This window comes from Heterodontus francisci, chromosome 5, assembly GCF_036365525.1.
Source record: "Heterodontus francisci isolate sHetFra1 chromosome 5, sHetFra1.hap1, whole genome shotgun sequence".
Lineage (NCBI taxonomy): Eukaryota > Metazoa > Chordata > Chondrichthyes > Heterodontiformes > Heterodontidae > Heterodontus > Heterodontus francisci.
Genome location: NC_090375.1, coordinates 116,001,005 through 116,022,269, shown reverse-complemented (window position 1 = coordinate 116,022,269; position 21,265 = coordinate 116,001,005). Strand labels below are relative to the sequence as shown.

Sequence of the window (21,265 nt, the reverse complement as noted above, 5' to 3'; positions counted from 1 at the left end):
GGTTTCTATGAGATCCCCCTCACTCTTCTGGACTCCAGCGAATATAATCCTAACCGACTCAATCTCTCCTCATACGTCAGTCCCGCCATCCCAGGAATCAGTCTGGTAAACCTTCGCTGCACTCCCTCTATAGCAAGAACATCCTTCCTCAGATAAAGAGACCAAAACTGCACACAATATTCCAGGTGTGGCCTCACCAAGGCCCTGTATAATTGCAGCAAGACATCCCTACTCCTGTACTCGAATCCTCTTGTTACGAAGACCAACATACCATTTGCCTTTTTTACCGCTTGTTACATCTGCATGCTTACCTTCAGCAACGTGTGTACGAGAACACCCAGGTCTCGCTGCATGTTCCCCTCTCCGTTTATAGCCCTTCAGGTAATCTGCCTTCCTGTTTTTGCTACCAAAATGGATAACCTCCCATTTATCCACATTATACTGCATCTGCCATGCATTTGCCCACACACTCAACTTGTCCAAATCACCCTAAAGCCTCTCTGCATCCTCCTCACAACTCACCCTCCCATCCAGTTTTGTGTCATCTGCAAATTTGGAGATATTGCATTTAGTTCCCTCATCTAAATCATTAATGTATATTGTGAATAGCTGGGGTCCTAGCACCCGATCCCTGCGGTACCCCACTCGTCACTGTCTGCCATTCAGAAAAGACCCATTTATTCCTACTCTTTGTTTCCTGTCTGCCAACCAATTTTCTATCCATCGCAAGACACTGCCCCCAATCCCATGTGCTTTAATTTTACACGCTAGTCTCTTATGTGGGACTTTGTCGAAAGCCTTCTGAAAGTCCAAATAAACCACATCCACTGGCTCCCCCTCATCAATTCTCCTAGTTATATCCTCGAAAAATTCTAGTAGATTTTTCAAGCATGATTTCCCTTTCGTAAATCCATACCGACTGCCGATTCTACCACTCTTCTCCAAGTGCTCTGCTATAAAATCTTTGATAATGGACTCTAGAATTTTCCCCATTACTGACGTCAGGCTGACTGATCTATAATTCCCTGCTTTCTCTCTACCTCCCTTTTTAAATAGTGGGGTTACATTAGCTACCTCCAATCTGTAGGAACTGTTCGAGAGTCTATAGAATCCTGGAAGATGACCACCATTGCATCCACTATTTCTACGGCCACTTCCTGAAGTACTCTGGGATGCATACCATCAGACCCTGGGGATTTATCGGCCTTCAATCCCATCAATTTCCCCAACACCATTTCTCTACTAATACTGATTTCCTTCAGTTCCTCTCTCTCACTAAGCCCTGTGTTCCCCAACATTTCTGGTATGATATTTGTGTCCTCTTTTGTGAAGACAGAACCAAAGTATGCATTTAGTTGGTTAGCCACGTCTTTATTCCCCATAATAACGTCTCCTGTTTCTGATTGTAAGGGACCTACATTTGTCTTCAGCAATCTTTTTCTCTTCACATACCTCTAGAAACATTTACAGTCAGTTTTTATGTTCCCCGCAAGCTTGCTCTCGTACTCTATTTTCCCCTTCTTAATCAATCCCTTGGTCCTCCTTTGCTGAATTCTAAACTGCTCCCAATCCTCAGGTCTGTTGCTTTTTCTGGCATATTTATATGCCTCTTCCTTGGATCTAATGCTATCTCTAATTTCCCTTGTAAGCCATGGTTTGGCTACCTTTCCCGTTTTACTTTTGTGCCAGACTGGAATAAACAATTGTTGCAGTTCATCCATGCGCTCTTTAAATGTTTGCCATAGCCTATCCACCGTCATCCCTTTAAGTAACATTTCCCAATCCGTCATAGCCATCTCGAGCCTCATATCTTCGTAGTTTCCTTTACGAAGATTCAGGATCCTAGTCTCAGAAGCAACTACATCACTCTCCATCTTGATGAAAAATTCTATCATATTCTGGTCGCTCATCCCCAAGAGTTCTCGCACCACTAGATTGTCAATTATTCCTCTCTCATTACACAATACCCAGTCTAGGATGGCCTGTTCTCTAGTTGGTTCCTCAACATATTGGTCCAGAAAACCATCCCGTATACACTCCAAGAATTCCTCCTCTACGGTATTGTGACTGATTTGTCCAATCTATATGCAAATTAAAGTCACCCATAATTATAGATGTTCCTTTATCGCATGTGTCTCTAATTTCATGTTTAATGCCATTCCCAACATTACCACTATAGTTTGGGGGTCTATATACAACCCCCACTAATGTTTTTTGCCCCTTAGTGTTTCTCAGCTCTACCCATACCGTTTGTTATAGCTTGACATGATTCCCACAATCATTTTATATTATGTCTTATTGCTACCATACTATAGTACAAAAAGGCTTTTTAGATTAGATTAGATTAGAGATACAGCACTGAAACAGGCCCTTCGGCCCACCGAGTCTGTGCCGACCATCAACCACCCATTTATACTAATCCTACACTAATCCCATATTCCTACCAAACATGCCCACCTGTCCCTATATTTCCCTACCACCTACCTATACTAGTGACAATTTATAATGGCCAATTTACCTATCAACCTGCAAGTCATTTGGCTTGTGGGAGGAAACCGGAGCATCCGGAGAAAACCCACGCAGACACAGGGAGAACTTGCAAACTCCACACAGGCAGTACCCGGAATCGAACCCGGGTCCCTGGAGCTGTGAGGCTGCGGTGCTAGCCACTGTGCCGCCCTCATTTTTAGTAGGGCTAAATGTTTCAAATCTTATAAAACTCACTGTTATAATAGGATTCCATGTACATATCTGTTCATCCAAAAGTTGGAAAATATCAAACACTAGACTTACATGATAAAGGTTAAAACTCATGTTCAAACTTACAATTATGATTTATAAAGGCAATCATTAATATGCAGGTTCTATACACAGTGAGTAGTAAACTACAATAGATGTGGGAGACAAGTGCGAGTTTGGAATCTTAATATCAGAACATTTTTATTTTTCAGAAAGCTGAGTGGATGACCACCACTTGTAACCATGCACTTTATGCTATCTGCGATGTATTCACTCAGTACTTTGAAGTACTCAATGATGTCCTTCTGGATGACATATTTGCACAATTATACTGGTGTGTGCAGCAAGGTAAGATTAACGCAAGAAAGTATTCATAAGAATGCCAGCAGTACAGTTTTTTGCTATCTTCCCTGCTGATATAAAGTATCTTTTTTCATATGGAATAAATGTAGCATTAAGATTTGGAGTTTCTATTTTAAGAGTTGTGCATTACCCCTAATTTCATTGTAGTTATATATTGGAAAATTGCCTATTTGGAATAATAAGTAGTACAGATGTTAGTACATACTTGACCTATAAATGACCTGTTACTTTAGGCTGCAGATAGACTACTTTAATGGCCTGAGAGCAGTAGATGTAAAGTGTGAAACAGTGGGTTCCAGAGTTGTACCACAAGCTGTGCCTCACACTTCACCTTCCTGGACAAAACTTGTTGTATCTGCTAACATGTTTATAAAGAGTCTTCCATTTCACCAGTAGCGCCCACCTAAGCACTTTTTAAACCTCACTAAGTTATATGCCATACAGTGTGAAGTCTGAGCAGTAAGAGCTGCTCTGCTGGAGAGGATATTGTGCGCACAGGAGTCAGATCAATCTGGTCTCCAAGTTATATACTTACATATAGATGCACACCCATAACTACTATGAATTAAAACTAAAGCTGTACAATTGCAGACTTAAAAGGCTGAAGGTTTCACTATCAGCCAGAGATAGGTTTGATTTGGATAACTGTATGTCACTTAAAATCAACGCAAAAGCAATTGTCCTTCCTATTGATGGGGTGAAAAAGCTAATCATCTGTTACTCAAGTTTCACTTCATTCTGGCTGCTCAAAGATTAGTGCACTTTGTGGAAAATTTTTGGGCTGGACCATCTGGACTGAGGGAATGTATATGATGGTTTATGGTCTGAAAAAGAAATGCTTACAGTGAAGCCTGAATTTATACTGCAACTGCACTGTCAGTTCAGAATGTTAAAGCAGTCATGTAAATTCAGAGTCAGTACCTGACCTGACTCTGGAATGAAGCAAAATGAATCTTCCTACAGGTGGGTTGCTGTGCTTTTCTCCAGAGGCAATCGAATTGCTTTGAACCTATGCTACAACTGTAGCATGAATGGTCATACATGAATTGTTTTAAAAAATCATTTTTTTAATCATTCTATTAATAAGTCTTGTTTTTCTCAGATAATGAACAACTAGCTCGGTCTGGTACTAATTGTCTGGAGAATGTTGTCATTCTCAATGGGGAAAAGTTTTTGCCAGAAACGTGGGACAAAACTTGCAACTGTATGTTGGACATCTTCAAGACCACTATTCCTCATGTGTAAGAGACCTCTTTAATAGAAAAAAACTTTAAGTTTTCCTATTAATGCATCCTGTGTCATGGTTTATATTAATCCTTTAAAAATTTTAATATATTTTCTAAACTACTTTATATCACTGCTTAAAGGTTCTAGTACATTATAAAGTTCCAGAAATGTGTTAGTAAAATAATATATGCTGGTGTAGTCTTCGAATGGTTATAACATTAAATGTTTGATTTTTACAGATTTTATTTTTGGTCACCAGTCTACTCCCCTTCACTCTTCTGAATGAATAGATGCCTTGGCTGTGTATGGTTCCAAGGGTGCCAGTGCCCATTAGCCAGTTAGCAAATATTGATGCAAAATACTGCAGATGCTGGAAATCTGAAATAAAAACAAAACGTGCGGGAAATGCTCAGCAGGTCTGGCAGCATCTGTAGAGAGAGAAGCAAAGTTAGCGTTTCAGGTCTGAAAGGTCACAGACGTGAAATGTTAACTTTGCTTCTCTCTCCACAGATGCTGCCAGACCTGCTGAGTATTTCCAGAACTTTTTGTTTTTATGGCAAATATTCATCCCTGACGTCAACAGTTAGTGTTGGCAGCTTATTCAATTATGGTTGCATCTCAAACAAATCCAGTCTTGTTCTCGCCCATCATTTGCATCAGTGCACTTCAGTAATGATTGCTGGATAGAAGTCATGAACTAGTTTTCCTATTCCTAACCCAGAGGTGTTGGGGTCAATCATCCCCAACTAGCTGAGATCAGATCACAGCACAGGCTAAGGATTGAACCTGGTACCTCCTTGGTCTATATAATTCAACTACTCATTGGATGAAAGATTTATTCTTTGATGTAAGTGTGAAGTACAACCCAACTATGGTGTATACTCAAATCATAGAGGTCAGTTTATAAAAGGCAATCTCATATGACGTGGAGACGTTTATTTTGTTGGAATTTGGCTGAATACTGCTGCTCATTGGAACGAGTAACTCCTGCTTGCAATATGGTCAGCAGACCTTATTGGTTTGTTAGAAATAGGCTATGAAGTCTCTCACAGTTGGTGTTTATTTATTTTATTTATTTATTTAGAGATACAGCACTGAAACAGGCCCTTCGGCCCACTGAGTCTGTGCCGACCAAGAACCACACATTTATACTAACCCTACAGTAATCCCATATTCCCTACCACCTACCTACACTAGGGGCAATTTACAATGGCCAATTTACCTATCACCTGCAAGTCTTTGGTGGTGGGAGGAAACCGGAGCACCCGGTGAAAACCCACGCAGTCACAGGGAGAACTTGCAAATTCCGCACAGGCAGTACCCAGAATTGAACCTGGGTCCCTGGAGCTGTGAGGCTGCGGTGCTAACTGCATTTGACCTTGACCAAATTTGCATTGTGTTTCCTGAGTTAATCCAAATTATGTAATCTGAGTGGCGAAAAGTTAATGAATCCTCAGTGCTGCAACACAGTATCATGGAGTGTTGGCACTCAAATTGATTTCCCCTTCCGTGAGCTGGAGTTCTGCCTGGCACTCCAGCTAGAAACCACAGAGCATTCACTCATGTCACCCCACAAGAAGAAGGAAAATCACCAAGATAATTTCCATCCAGGTTATTCTGTTGTGCCTCTTAGCTGCCCACTGTGGACATTCTTGCTGGCATGGGAGATAATTGTCCTCCCTCAAATAGAGGTTGGGTGTGGTGAAGGAGAACATCAGTTGGATAGAGTAGAGCTTGCATGTATGAGGTTAAATATACTTCAGAAAAAGCTATTTAAAACCTATTTGCAGCACTTCATTTTTTGTTATTTCCCCTTTCTAATCTGGGGATATTAAAGCTGTTGTAATGTTCATGCTGTCATCTTGGCTAAATGGCTGGCTAATTCAGCACAACCAGTGATGAGACCTAGGATGATCTTGGTTTGCATAGCTCAGTTTAACACCAGCTCGTGCATATACCCACTGAACAGTCAGGGAAGTTCCCAATAATGAATTTTATCTCTAATAGGATATCTGGGGCTGAATTTTATCAGTGCTCCGCAGCGGTGCACTCTGACGTCAATGACATTCCGACACAGAAGTGCCACCGCAGAGCCCTGCAATATTATGCATGGAGGCTCAGTTAAATGGAGGGGGCAGAGCAACAGCCCTCGATTATGTCATCAGGGGTGGCTGCCACGTCCCTGGCAACTGCATCCAGCTCCACCGCACAGGCGCTGGCGCCATTTTTGAAGGGCTGCAAGCCCTTAGAAGTAATTTTAATTTTTAAAGTGATATTTTGATGCATTGAGTGTATGAAGTGCAAAAGATGATGGAGGCCTTTTCCCGCCCGCCCCCGCTCAATGTTTGTTTTTGGGGCAATGTGAACAACATGATCTTTATTCCCAACTCCAACTTCCATCCAACCTCTCCACTTTTGCCCTTCAACCCCATCCCACCATCCCCACAACCAATAAAAACGTTTTCCCCGCTCCCCCTCCCAGCATGATAATTTTACTCCTCCCACCTCCCCACCAGTTTTTCGCCTCGGAACTAACTCCATACAGAGTTCCGACGGCGCGCGAGTTGCGATCAGCGACCGTAAAATTGGCGTGGGACGGCCGCAGTCAGCAGGTAAGGTCATTTCCATCTTATTAATGTTAATTTAAATATTTAGATGAAGGTGCCACTGCTTGGCGGGTTGGGGGGGTGATGGTGTGGTGTTGGCTGCACCGAGCTGGGCCCTTGTCATCCAGGGGACGAGGCGTGCTACTCCCGACAGAATTTTATGGGCCCCCTGCCATGACCCACAGTGTCGAGGGGCTGGTAAAATAAAGCCTCTCATTTCTGATCAAAGTTGCTGTTTCTAAATAATGTATTGGGTCATATGAAATTTTCATGGTACTCTCCTCTGCAGTTTAGCCATACAATTCATTGAATTTGATAGACATGTTAAATGACAGCAGATCAAATCTGCATTTCACTTTGCTGAAAGATTGTAATTTTGCAGAATTTAGAGCATGTCTATGGACACCAATATCAATGAATTTTGCTGCAGCATAGCCTTACAGATGTTATTGCATTGTGATTTAATTATGAAAATTGATGTATTTCATCTTTCAGATTTGAGGTTTTGTCTAAATTCTGGTTTTAAATGATGTAATACTAATTTGAATAGAAATGCTAAAAATGCCAGTTTGTATTGCAAGACAGTGTATGAGAACTATATTAATAGAATCTATTTTTGTTTTAGTAGCACTGTTTGAAATTAATTTTTCAGTTGCAGCAGAATTAATGTCCCTATAATTTGTGTATTTTAGGTTGCTATCATGGCGACCCTTAAACACTGAAAGTGACTCCTCATTACAAAATGATACTGGAGAAAAACAGTTGGTATGCGTTTCATTATTTCCTCAATTAACGTATTGGCTTCAGCTCCCAAAAGGAATGTTGCTGTAGACCAGTTTTATAAATATTAACGTAGTATTTAAATCCATCTTTAAATTTTGACAGCTGTGATATTAGTCAGTTTTATATGTTTTATGAATATATTTATTGTATTAAATACTGCTCTCTCTTCTCAGGTACTGTCCCACTCTCCAATTCTGCCATCATCAATCCTCTCAAATAAAAACAAAGCCTGACTCCTCCATCATTGCAAACAACTGCCCCATCTCCAACCCTTTTCTCTCCGACGTCCTTGACATACTACCGCCTCTCAAATCCGTGTCCGTCCCCTGCCACAGTACTGAAACGGCTCATCAAAGTCACAAATGGCCTCCGTTGTGACTTTGACAATGGTAAACTGTTCCTCCTTATCCTTCTTGACTTGGCCACAGCTTTTGACACAGATGATAAGAGCATCCTCCTTTCTCTAACGTCATCCAGCTAGGTAGAACTGCACTTACCTGGTTCCATTCTTATCTATATAGTCGTAGCTAGAAAATCACCTGCAGAGGCTTCTCTTCCCACTCCCACACTTAGCTGTGGTGTCCCTCATGGGATCTATCATTAACCCCCTCTTATTTCTCATCTACATGCTGCTTGCTGCAAGGCGACATCATCCGAAAACACATCAGTTTCCACATGTATGCTGATGATAGCCAGATGGACCTCACGATCACTTCTGTCAACCCCTCTACTTTCTCTAGATTGTCAGACTGCTTATCCGAAATACAGTAGTGGATGAATGGCAGGGGGATGGGAACGTGAGTGGGGAGACTGAGGAGGAGGAAACAAGAATAGAAACGAAAGACGAGAAACAAAAAGGCAAAAGTGGAAGGCATAGAAATCGAGTGCAAGAAACAAATAGGGCCATAGTGTGAAATAATGCTAAGGTGACTAAGAATGGTAAAAAGACAAGCCTAAAGGCATTGTGTCTCAATGCGCAGAGTATTCTCAATAAGGTAGGTGAATTAACAGCGCAAATAGATGTAAATGGATACGATATAGTTGCGATTACGGAGACATGGCTGCAGAGTGACCAAGGGTGGGAACTTAACACACAGGGGTATTCAGTATTTCAGAAGGACAAGCAAAAAGGGAAAGAAGGTGGAGTAGCGTTAGTTAAAGACAAAATCAATACAGTAGTGAGGAAGGATATTAGCTCAGAGAATCCTGATGTGGAATCTGTATGGGTAGAGCGAAGAAACACCAAGAGGCAGAAAGTTTTGATGGGGGTTGTATTTAGACCCCCATACAGCAGTGGTGATGTAGAGGATGGCATTAAACAGGAAATTAGAGATGCATGCAATAAGGGTGCATCTGTAATTATGGGTGACTTTAATCTACATAATGATTGGGCAAACCAAATTAGCAATAATACTGTAGAGGAGGAGTTCCTGGAGTGCATACGTGATGGTTTTTTGGACCAATACGTTGAGGAACCAACTAGAGAAAAGCCATCCTAGACTGGGTCTTGTGTAATGAGAAAGGATTAGTTAACAATCTTGTTGTGTGGGCACTCTTGGGGATGTGCGACCATAACATGATAGAATTCTTCATTAAGATGGAGAGTGAGAGAGTTGATTCCGAGACTAGGATCCTGAATCTAAATAAAGGAAACTATGAAGGTATGAGGCGCAAATTGGCTATGATAGATTGGGGAACATTACTTAATGGGTTGACAGTGGATAGGCAATGGCTAGCATATAAAAAGTGCATGGATGAATTACAACAATTGTTCATAACTGTCCGGTGCGAAAGTAAAACAGGAAGGGTGGCTCAACCGTGGCTTACAAAAGAAATTAGGGATAGTATTAGATCCAAGGAGGAGAAATATAAAATGGCCAGAACAAGCAGCAAACCTGAGGATTGGGAGCAGTTTAGAATTCAGCAAAGGAGGACAAAGGGATTGATTAAGAAGGGGAAAATAGAGTATGAGAGTAAGCTTGCAGAGAACATAAAAATTGATTGTAAAAGCTTCTATAGATATGTGAAGAGAAAAAGATTAGTGAAGACAAATGTGGGTCCCTTACAGTCAGAAACGGGGAAATTTATAATTGGCAGCAAAGAAATGGCAGACCAATTAAATACATACTTTGGTTCTGTCTTCACAAAGGAGGACACAAATTACCTCCCAGAAATGTTGGGGAACATAGGGTCTAGTGAGAAGGAGGAACTGTATGAAATCAGTATTAGTAGGGGAATGGTGTTAGGGAAATTGATGGGATTGAAGGCCGATAAATCCCCAGGGCCTGATAATCTGCATCCCAGAGTATGTAAGGAAGTGCCCCTAGAAATAGTATATGCATTGCTGGTCATTTTTCAAAATTCTATAGACTCTGGAACAGTTCCAACGGATTGGAGGGTAGCTAATGTAACCCCACTATTTAAAAAAGGAGGTAGAGAGAAAACAGGGAATTATTGACTGGTTAGCCTGACATCAGTAGTGGGGAAAATGCTGGAGTTCATTATAAAAGATGTAATAGCAGAGCACTTGGAAAATAGTGACAGGATCGGACAAGGTCAACATGGATTTATGAAAGGGAAATCATGCTTGACAAACCTACTGGAATTTATTGAGGATGTAACTAGATAAGGGTGAACCATTGGATGTGGTGTATTTGGACTTTCAGAAGGCTTTCGATAAGGTCCCACATAAGAGATTAACATGCAAAATTAAAGCACATGGGATTGGGGATAAGGTACTGACACGGATAAAGAACTGGTTGGCAGACAGGAAACAAAGAGTAGGAGTAAACGGGTCTTTTTCCGAGTGGCAGGCAGTGACTAGTGAGGTACTGCAGGAATCAGTGCTAGGACCCCAGATATTCACAATATATATTAATGATATAGATGACAGAATTAAATGTAATATATCCAAGCTTCCAGAAGACACAAAGCTGGGTGGGAATGTGAGATGCGAGGAGGATGCAGAGAAGCTCCAGTGTGATTTGGACAGGTTGGGCGAGTAGGCAAATACATGGCAGATGCAGTATAATGTGGATAAATGTGAGGTTATCCACTTTGGTAGCAAAAACAGAACGGCAGATTATTATCTGAACGGCGATAGATTGGGAAAGAAGGAAGTGCAGCGAGACCTGGGTGTCCTTGTGCACCAGTCGCTGAAAGTAAGCATGTGGGCGCACCAGGCAGTTAAGAAGGCTAATGGTATGTCGGCCTTCATAGCAAGAGGATTTGAGTACAGGAGCAAGGATGTCTTGCTGCAATTATACAAGGCCTTGGTGAGTCAACCTCTGGAATATTGTGTGCAGTTTTGGTCTCCTTATTTGAGGAAGGATGTTCTTGCTATGGAGGGAGTGCAGCGAAGGTTCACCAGACTGATTGCTGGGATGGCAGGACTGATGTACGAAGAGAGATTGGGTCGTTTAGGCTTGTATTCGCTCGAGTTTAGAAGAATGAGGGGGATCTCATAGAAACCTACAAAATTCTAACAGGACTGGACAGACTAGATGCAGGAAGGATGTTCCTGATGGCGGGAGAGTCCGGGATCAGAGGTCACAGTCTAAGGATAAGGGATAAGCCATTTAGGACTGAGATGAGGAAGGATTTCTTCACCTAGAGATTGGTGAACCTGGGGAATTCTTTACCACAGAAAGCAGTTGAGGCCAAATCATTAAATATACTCAAGAAAGAGTTAGATATAGTTATTAGGGCTAAAGGGATCAAGGGATACGGGGAGAAAGCAGGAACAGGGTACTGAGTTTGGACAATCGGACATGATCGTATTGAATGGCGGTGTAGGCTCAAAGGGCTGAATGGCCTACTCCTGCTCCTATTTTTCTATGTTTCTAAAAGAAATTTGCTCCAACTGTATTAAGACCACAAAAACATTTGCCTTCGGTCCCCACCACAAGCTCCATTCTCTAGCCACCGACTCCATCCCTCCCCTGGCAACTGTCTGAGGCTGAACCAGACTGTTCGCAACCTTGGTGTTGTATTCGAACCCCAGGTGAGATTCCAACCCCATATCTGTACCATCGCGAAGATCACCTTTTTTCACCTCCATGACATCATTTGGCTCTGCTCCTGCCTCAACTCATCTGTGTCTTTGGTACCTCTAGACATGACTCGCTGGCCTCCCATCTTCCACCCTCTGTTAAACTTGAGGTCATCCAAAGGTCTGTTGCCCGTGTCCTAACTTGCACCAAATCCTGTTCACCCATCATTGCTGCGCTCACTGACCTACATTATTTCCCGGTTAAGCAATGCCTCGATTTTAAAATCCTCATCCTTGTTTTGAAATCCCTCCATGGCCTTACCCTATTTTTGTAACCTATAGCCCTCCAAAATATCTGTGCTCCTCCAATTTAGACTTCTTGAGCATTCTTGACTTTAATCGTTCCAACAATGGTGGATGTGCCTTCAGCTGCCAAGGTTCTAAGCTGTGGAATTTCTCCCTAAACCTCTCCACCTTTTTACCTCTCTTTCCTCCACTAAGACACTCCTTAAAACTTATCTCTTTGACCAAGCTTTTCGACTGTTTTCCCTTGGTTGGGATTTTCCAGTAGTAATGACAGCGAATCGTTAGCGTTCGCTGTCATTACTCCTTTGAAGCACAAAACAGCTTTTGGAGTCCACAGATGTGCAGTTAGGCATGGAAATCCAGAAGTTGCTGTCTGTGGTTCGTTGCTTCTGTGGACAGTGCATTGTTAAGGTTCCCCCCAGAAAGCAATCAATTAGAAATCATTGAACTTTTACGCTTGAAAACGTTGCACCTTGTTGAATGAAGTGTAACTGGGTTTTTAACAAGGTACTAAGCTCATAATTACTACTAAACAGCCTCACTGGCCCTGAAAGAGTAATTTTATATTTGTTGAATGCCAGATTTCTCCATTCTAAGATATTCTACATTTTTAAAATACTTTGTTTGATATTTTAGCTTCTATCATTAGTCCGATGGGTATGTCCTCATCATTTATTCACTGTGTAAAATTTTAAAAGGTAAACTTTGAATAGCTAAGTGGCTTTTACTTCCTTGCTTGCTGGCTGTGAGAATACTTCATTGTGATTGACTGCTTACCCTACTTAATAACATCACTGTTGCTGGATGCTTGGAGATCCCCTTGACTTGATGCCAAATTCAAACTGATGTCAGGAAAGGTAAGCCTGCACCACAGAGGTTGCTAGGTCTTTATGAGCAACTATCTTTGAGGTCAGCGGCAGCATCATTGCTTCGCCACTGACAGCAAAATTGAGTCCAGTATCTCCTTATGTGGCTCGGTGTCAGTTATTGATTGATAATGCCCCTATGAAGCACCTTGGAACATTTTACTGTATTAAAGTTGCGACAAAAATGCAAGTGTATTTTTCCAAAATGGATTATTCAAATGCTAGTGATTTTAAACTCAGGTCTTGGAATGGAAGTACTATTGTGAAAATTCCAAATATCTGTATATGGTAATAGAGATACTGAGTTACAGTACAGTAATTCACATTGTTTATGTTGTTGCTGATGTTGGAATCAGCGATTCATTTTCAAATGAGAGAGTAATAATCGTTGATGGTACAGCACCTTTGCCCCTGAAAATCCTTGGCGTTGCCATACGGCAATTTGTTACTGAACAATGCCCCATTGTCGCTAATTTCATGCTTAACCTTCTATCCAGTCTCCACCCTACCTTCATTCATTCCCTGTAAGGGCAGGTTACAGGAAGCCACAGGCCCTTTCACTCTTAACCTGTTTCCCTTCTCCTCTCCAATTCTATTTCCCCTCAAAAAGGCTTGTTTTCTTTCAAAATGCAGCATTTTATTAAATGAAAACAAATTAGAATGAGATAGGAAACTGCCTGCCTGCCTTTCTCTCACCCTGTCATGGGTGTTAGAAATTCAAATCTCGAAAAGGATGTGCAAGCAATTATCACTAACCTTTTGTAGCTGTGACTAAAGCAGTTAGAAATAATTATAATAAAAGCAAAATACTGCAGATGCTGGAAATCTGAAATAAAAACAAGAAATGCTGGAAATACTCCGCAGGTCTGGCAGCATCTGTGGAGAGAGAAGCAGAGTTCACTTTTCAGGTCAGTAACCCTTCTGCAGAACAAGAAATAATTAGTTGGCTTCAAAATTCAACTTAAGCAAAAGAATTGAAGTAACATTATATAAAGACACATTGTCTCTGACCCATTTCTGTTTTTCTCTCTGTATCTTTTTCTCTGACCTTTCTCTCTCCTCCCTATCTCAGCTTAATACTCTTTCTAAAGTTGAGAACAGGAGAAAGCTACAACAGGTGCATAATCAGAGCGCTGTTGTTTTTCTCTCACACACAACAAACAGCCGATCTGTCTGCAAAACAAATCAGAACTCTTACCTGAAGAAAGTTTGAAATTTGTCTTCTGGCTTTTGTGCAAGTAATTTTGAAAAATTATTGATCTAAAAGCTAGAGAAAAAATATCCCATCAACGTTGGCTGACTGCAACTGATGCATTCTGGGGAAATGGATTAACTGCACAGGCTGGACAGTGCAAACAACTCAGAATCTTAGTCCGACGCAAAGATATCAAGTCCAAGCACAGTAAAAACTCCAATTAAGGCCCTAAAACATGATTAAATGTACATAATTAATCATGTTATTGTGAAAGAATAATTTAAGAAAAATGTGTTTCAACCCTTACTTTGAAAAAGGACTGCAAGTACTTATGCATGTTCATTGTAATATGTACCTAATGTAATGAACGTACTATATAACAGACAATGTACATAGACAGCATCTCACAGGACATCTACATTATTGGTGTTCTTCCATGAGTGTGCAAGACTCGATATTAAACCAGTTTTCAGTAAGACCACTGCCAGTTGTTTCAGAGAAGCAGTCTGCACTTTGCTGATTTGTTGCTAATTAATCACTGGCGATCTTCATGTAGTAAGAACAGTGACATTTAGACCTGAGTAATAGTTATGCATGTCATAAAATAAAACTGCAAAAATAAAAATTCATATGTAATAAATTGCACTTTGAAATAACACCGATTTTTATTTAGAATTGTTTACTTGTTTGCCTTTCCAGGATGCTATTTCTCAAAAGTCAGTGGACATTCTGAGTAAGGGCGATGACCAACAGTCTGTGACTAGTGCAGAGAGGAATGCTTTAGACTGGCGCCAGAGCCAGTTTAGTCTCGGATCCAATGCTAGTGATGATGCTGCTAAAGCGAAGGCACCATCAAGTAAGTTACTGGCAAACAAAATAAAAAGAAACAGTCTGTCTGGGTTGAGGGTCCAATTGAAATAATCTATATTGCTTTAAACATGTCACAAAATATTCCTTACGGGATGTGGAATCAACCTAAGTCAAAACCTGTGCCAGTATGTGACTAACTTGCTGTTAGGATATGCATGTAATTTTCCTTGGCTAATTTTCCTTCCATTTAGCTTCTCTTTCCCCAAGTGCATTTTCCCCAACCCACAAAATAGGATTTTATTTTAACAAAAATAAGTCCCTGAATATACATACGAACATACAAATTAAGAGCAGGAGTAGGCCACTCAGCCCTTGGAGCCTGCTCCGCCATTCAATAAGTTCATGACTGATCTGATTATCCCACGTATCCACCTACCTCCGATAACCTTTCACCCCCTTGCTTATCAAGAATCTATCTACCTCTGCCTTAAAAATATTCAAAGATTTTGCTTCCACCGCCTTTTGAGGAAGAGAATTCCAAAGGTTCACGACCCTCTGAAAGAAAAAATTTCTCCTCATCTCTGTCTTAAATGGGCGACCCCTTTTTTTAAACTGTGACCCCTAGTTCTTGATTCTCCCACAAGGGGAAACATCCTTTCCACATCCACCCTGTCAAGACCCCTCAGGATCTTGTATGTTTCAATTAAGTTGCCTCTTACTGTTCTAAATTCCAGCGGATACAAGCCTAGCCTGTCCAATTTTTCCTCGTAAGACAGCCCGCCCATTCCAGGTATTAGTCTAGTAACTTTCTTTGTACTGCCTCCAATGCGTTTACATCCTTCCTTAAATAAGGAGACCAATACTGTACACAGTACTGCAGCTGTGGTTTCAGCAATGCCCTGTATAGCTGAAGCATAACCTCCCTATTTTTGTATTCAATTTCCCTCATGATAAGCGATAACATGCTATTAGCTTTCCTAAATACGTGCTGTACCTGCATACTAACCTTTTGTGATTCATGAATTAGGACACCCAGATCCCTCTGCATCCCAGAGCGCTGCAATCTCTCATCATTTAGCTAATATGCTTCTTTATTTTTCCTGCTAAAGTGGACAATTTCCCACTTTCCCACATTATACTCCATTTGCCAGGTCTTTGCTCACTCACTTAACCTATCTATATCCCTTTGTAGCCCCTTAAGTCATCTTCATAAGTTACTTTCCTGCCTATCTTTGTGTCATCGGCAAATTTAGCCGCCATACCTTCGGTCCCGTCATCTAAGTCATTTATATACATTGCAAAAAGTTGAGGCCCCAGCACAGATCCCTGTGGCACACCATTCGTAGCATCTTGCCAGAAGGGAGGGAGAATGACCCATTTGTGCCTACTCTCTGTTTCTTGTTAGCTAGCCAATCTTCTATCCATGCCAACATGTTACCCCCTACACCATGAGCTTTTATTTTCTGCAATAACCTTTGATGTGGCACCTTATCAAATGCCTTCTGGAAATCTAAGTACAATAAATCCACTGGTGCCTCTTTATCCATAGCACAAAGAACTCCAATAAAGTGGTTAAACATGATTTCCCTTTCACAAAACCATGTTGACTCTGCCTGATTACCTCAAATTTTTCTAATTGCCCTGCTATAACATCTTTAATAATAGCTTCTAACATTTTCCCGAAGACAGATGTTAAGCTAACTGGCCTGCAGTTTCCTGCTTTCTGTCTCCCTCTCTTTTGAATATGTATCTATGTAAAATAATTATTGCAGTATGTTTGTGTAATAGTTTTACTCCATCAAAGCTACAAGTTCTTAGGAAGGTGTGAGGTTCAATTTCTGTTATGTGGTAAGTTGGTGAATCTCAGCTGGGCCAGGTATATAGGCACACTGCACATGGCCTCAGCAGTTCCAGGCTGAGTGGCTACTGTTGGGCTATCCATTGGCCCCTGCTGGAATAGAATATGTCAGATTTTGGCAAGGGCACAATCAAGCTAGTCTGTGTTACTTTCCATCCCTCAATGATAAATAGCTTCACTGCCCAGCTGTTTGGACTCACTTGAGGAATGGGCAGAAGGCTGATCAACCATAGAGTTAGGAGAGAAGAGTGCATATCCTTAAAGCTAATAAACTACAACAGCTGCTTTTTTATAACAGTTGGTTTACAGTCAGTATGCAGCTGCAACTATTTTAAACAAAGGATTGCACATTATCACAGAATGTATCTTGAGTTAAGCCTTATATTAATTATATATATTTACATACTATCTGATAATTCACTTGTTAAATAATCCATATAGCCAGCATTTATAAGTTTATAATTATTATAATTTATAATTATTTATAATCATTTACTGATTACATTTTCAGTTGCATTTGTTCAAAAACAGAAATGGTCATCGATAAAATAAACCATTCTTTTCTTTCAGGAGTACCAGAGCAGAAGTTGTTTGCTGCACTTCTCATTAAATGTGTGGTCCAACTGGAGTTAATTCAGACAATCGACAATATAGTGTTTTTTCCTGCAACCAGCAAAAAGGAAGATGCTGAGAACTTGGCTGCAGCTCAGGTAAAGGGCAGCTTTTTACTATTTGTAAAGTGAAAAGTGTTCTAATCATTGGGAAGGTGACCTTAAATTTCATGGTCATTAGCCTACAAAAAAAGGTTAAAGAAATTCAATATTTGTGAAAAATGATCTTGTTAGTACTTCCGGGCTTTAACGCAACACCATGGTTTAATATTCCACTTTTGTGCATTTTTATTTCCAATACCATAGCAACATTGTTAGTTTAGAAAAAAATTGTACTGTGATTAAAATCCGAATTCTGATCAGATTTGCTGTTCAACTTCTGAGCAGATAATCTGTTACCATGACCTCATCTTTCAAACCCAATTATTGCAGCAGCATAGTAACAACGGAGGATCTGTTGTGGTGCAGAAACATTACCATCATTCAGTATAAGGCTTTGTAATTGTACTATCTTGAACACAACTCTGTTATCCTTTAGTTTCTAGATTATTTAATGTTAAAGCTGTGATGCCTTAGAGGATGAGACTGGGGAATTAATAATGGGAAACAAGGAAATGGCAAAGGCTTGGAACAAGTATTTTGTGTCTGTCTTCACAGTAAAAGTCACAAAAAGCATCCCAAGAATAGTAGAAAATCAAGAAGCAAAAGGGAGGGAGGAATTTGTAACAATCACTATCACTAGAGAAAAGGTACTAGGAAAACTAATGGGGCTCAAGGCTGGCAAGTCCCCTGGACCTGATGGCCTGCATCCAGAATCACAGAATTGTTACAGCACAGAAGGAGGCCATTCAGCCATCGTGTCTGCACTAACTCTTCGAGTGAGCAATTCACAGTGTCATTCCCCCACCTTCTCCCATAACCATATACATTCTTCTTTTTCAGGTAGCTATCTAATGCCCTTTTGAATGCTTCGATTGAACCTGCCTCGACCACACTCTGTGGCAGTGAATTCCAGATCCTAACCATTCTCTGTGAAAAAGCTTTTCCTTGTGTCGCCTTTGCTTCATTTGTCAGTTACCGTTAATCTGTGCCACCTTGTTCTTGATCCTTTAACGAGTGGGAACAGTTTCTGTCTATCTACTCTGTCCAGAACCCTCATGATTTTGAATACCTCTGTCAGATCTCCTCTCAACCTTCTGTGCTCCAAGGAAAACAGTCCCAACTTCTCCAGCCTATCTTCGTACCTGAAGTTCCTCATCCCTGGAACCATTCTTGTGAATCTTTTCTGCACTCTCTGCAATGCCTTCACACCTTAAATGTCAGCGCCCAGAACTGGACACAATACTCCAGCTGAGGCCGAACTAGGGTCTTATACAAGTTCAATATAGCAGCCTTGTTCTTGTACTCTATGCCCCTATTAATAAAGCCTATGATAGTGTATGCTTTATTGACTGCTCTCTCAACCTGTCCTGTTACCTTCAATGATTTATGCATATATGCACCAAGATCCCTCTGTTCCTGCACCTCGTTTAGAATTGTACCCTTTATTTTATATTTTCTCTCCATATTCGTCCTACCAAATGAATTACTTCGCATTTCTCTGCATTGAACTTCATCTGCCACTTGTCCATCCATTCCACTAACTTGTCTGCGTCCTTTTGAAGTTCTTTGCTATCCTCCTCACTGTTCACAATGCTTCCAAGTTTTGTATCATCTGCAAATTTTGAAATTGTGCCCTGTACACCAAGGTCTAAATCATTAATATATATCAGGAAGAGCAAGGGTCCCAATGCAGAACCCTGGGGATCGCCACTCCACACCTTCCCTGAGCCCAAAAAGCATCCATTAACCACTACTCTCTATCCTGTTACTCAGCCAATTTCATATCCATGTTGCTACTGTCCCTTTTATTCCATGAACTATAACTTTACTCACAGGTCTGTTGTGTGGCACTGTGTCAAATGCATGTTGAAAGTCCATGTACACACTCTGCTGAGGACATCGTGGATAGCACATTTAGCGAGGTGGTCATACCGCAAGTAATGGCTGCATAGGCAGAAAGGAATGGGTGAACACCAGGCGGAGTAGTAGGTGCAGGTAGGTAGTGCAGGAGTCCCCTGTGGCCATCCCCCTCTCAAACAGATATATCACTTTGAATACTGTTGGGGGGGATAGCCTCCCAGGGGAAAGCAGCAACAGCCAAGTTCGTGGCACCACGGATGGTTCTGCTGCATAGGAGGGGGGGGAAAAGACTGGGAGAGCCATAGTGATAGGAGATTCAATTGTAATGGAAATAGACAGACGTTTCTGTGGCCGCAAACGAGACTCCAGGATGATATGTTGCCTCCCTGGTGCTACGGTCAAGGATGTCTCTGAGCGGCTGCAGGCCATTCTGAAGGGGGAGGGTGAACAGCCAGTGGTCGTGGTGCATGTCGGTACCAACGACAAATGTAGAAAAAGTGATGAGGTCCTACAAGATGAATTTAAGGAGTTAGGAGCTAAATTAAAAAGCAGGACCTCAAAGGTAGTAATCTCAGGATTACTTCCTGTGCCACGTGTTAGTGAGTATAGGAACAGGCGAATAGACCAGATGAATGTGTGGCTGGAGAAATGGTGCAGGAGGGAAGGATTTAGATTTCTGGACATCAGTTGTAATGGGAACAGACGGATGGGTTATACCCAGACAGGACCGGAACCGATGTCCTCGCAGGGGCGTTTGCTAGTGCTGTTGGGGAGGATTTAAACTAGAATTGCAGGGGTTGAGAACCTGAGCAGGGAGACTGTGGAGGAGGAAACAAGGATAGAAACAAAAGACATGAAACAAAAAGGCAAAAGTGGATGGGATAGAAGTCCAGGGCAAGAAACAAATAGGGCCAAAGTGCAAAATAATGCTAAGTTGACTAAGGATGTTAAAAAGACAAGCCGAAAGGCATTGTGTCTCAATGTGCGGAGTATTCTCAATAAGGTAGGTGAATTAACAGTGCAAATAGATGTAAATGGATACGATATAGTTGCGATTACGGCGACATGGCTGCAGAGTGATTAAGGATGGGAACTTAGCATCCAGGGGTATTCAATATTTAGGAAGGACAGGCAAAAGGGGAAAGAAGGTGGAGTAGCGTTGTTAGTAAAAGAGGAAATCAATACAATCATGAGGAAGGATATTAGCTCAGAGAATCCTGATGTGGAATCTGTATGGGTAGAGCGAAGAAACACCAAGAGGCAGAACATTTTGATGGGGGTCGTATTTAGACCCCCATACAGCAGTGGTGATGTAGAGGATGGCATTAAACAGGAAACTAGAGACGCATGCAATAAGGGTGCATCTGTAATTATGGGTGACTTTAATCTACATAATGATTGGGCAAACCAAATTAGCAATAATACTGTAGAGGAGGAGTTCCTGGAGTGCATACATGATGGTTTTTTGGACCAATGCGTTGAGGAACCAACTAGAGAAAAGCCATCCTAGACTGGGTCTTGTGTAATGAGAAAGGATTAGTTAACAATCTTGTTGTGTGGGCACTCTTGGGGAAGAGCGAAAATAACATGATAGGATTCTTCATTAAGATGGAGAGTGAGAGTGTTGATTCCGAGACTAGGATCCTGAATTTAAATAAAGGAAACTATGAAGGTATGAGGAACAAGTTGGCTATGATCGATTGGGGAACATTACTTAAAGGGTTGACAGTGAATAGGCAATGGCTAGCATTTAAGGAGCACATGGATGAATTACAACAATTGTTCAATCCTGTCTGGCGCAAAAATAAAACGGGAAGGGTGGCTCAACCGTGGCTTACAAAAGAAATTAGGAATAGTATTAGATCCAAGGAGGAGAAATATAAAATGGCCAGAACAAGCAGCAAACCTGAGGATTGGGAGCAGTTTAGAATTCAGCAAAGGAGGACAA

At 41.3% G+C, this 21,265-nt stretch overlaps 1 protein-coding gene across 2 annotated transcripts in view; it reads left to right on the top strand.

The window, feature by feature from the left end:
* Positions 1–21,265, top strand: part of arfgef1 (ADP-ribosylation factor guanine nucleotide-exchange factor 1 (brefeldin A-inhibited)) — a 327,463-nt gene that overhangs the window by 228,517 nt on the left and 77,681 nt on the right. For both annotated transcript variants that reach the window (XM_068031959.1, XM_068031958.1), the window contains 5 exons: positions 2,952–3,087; positions 4,205–4,343; positions 7,628–7,700; positions 14,776–14,932; positions 17,315–17,454. In XM_068031959.1, the coding sequence (XP_067888060.1) occupies positions 2,952–3,087; positions 4,205–4,343; positions 7,628–7,700; positions 14,776–14,932; positions 17,315–17,454 (645 nt within the window). The remainder of the gene's footprint in view (positions 1–2,951; positions 3,088–4,204; positions 4,344–7,627; positions 7,701–14,775; positions 14,933–17,314; positions 17,455–21,265) is intronic.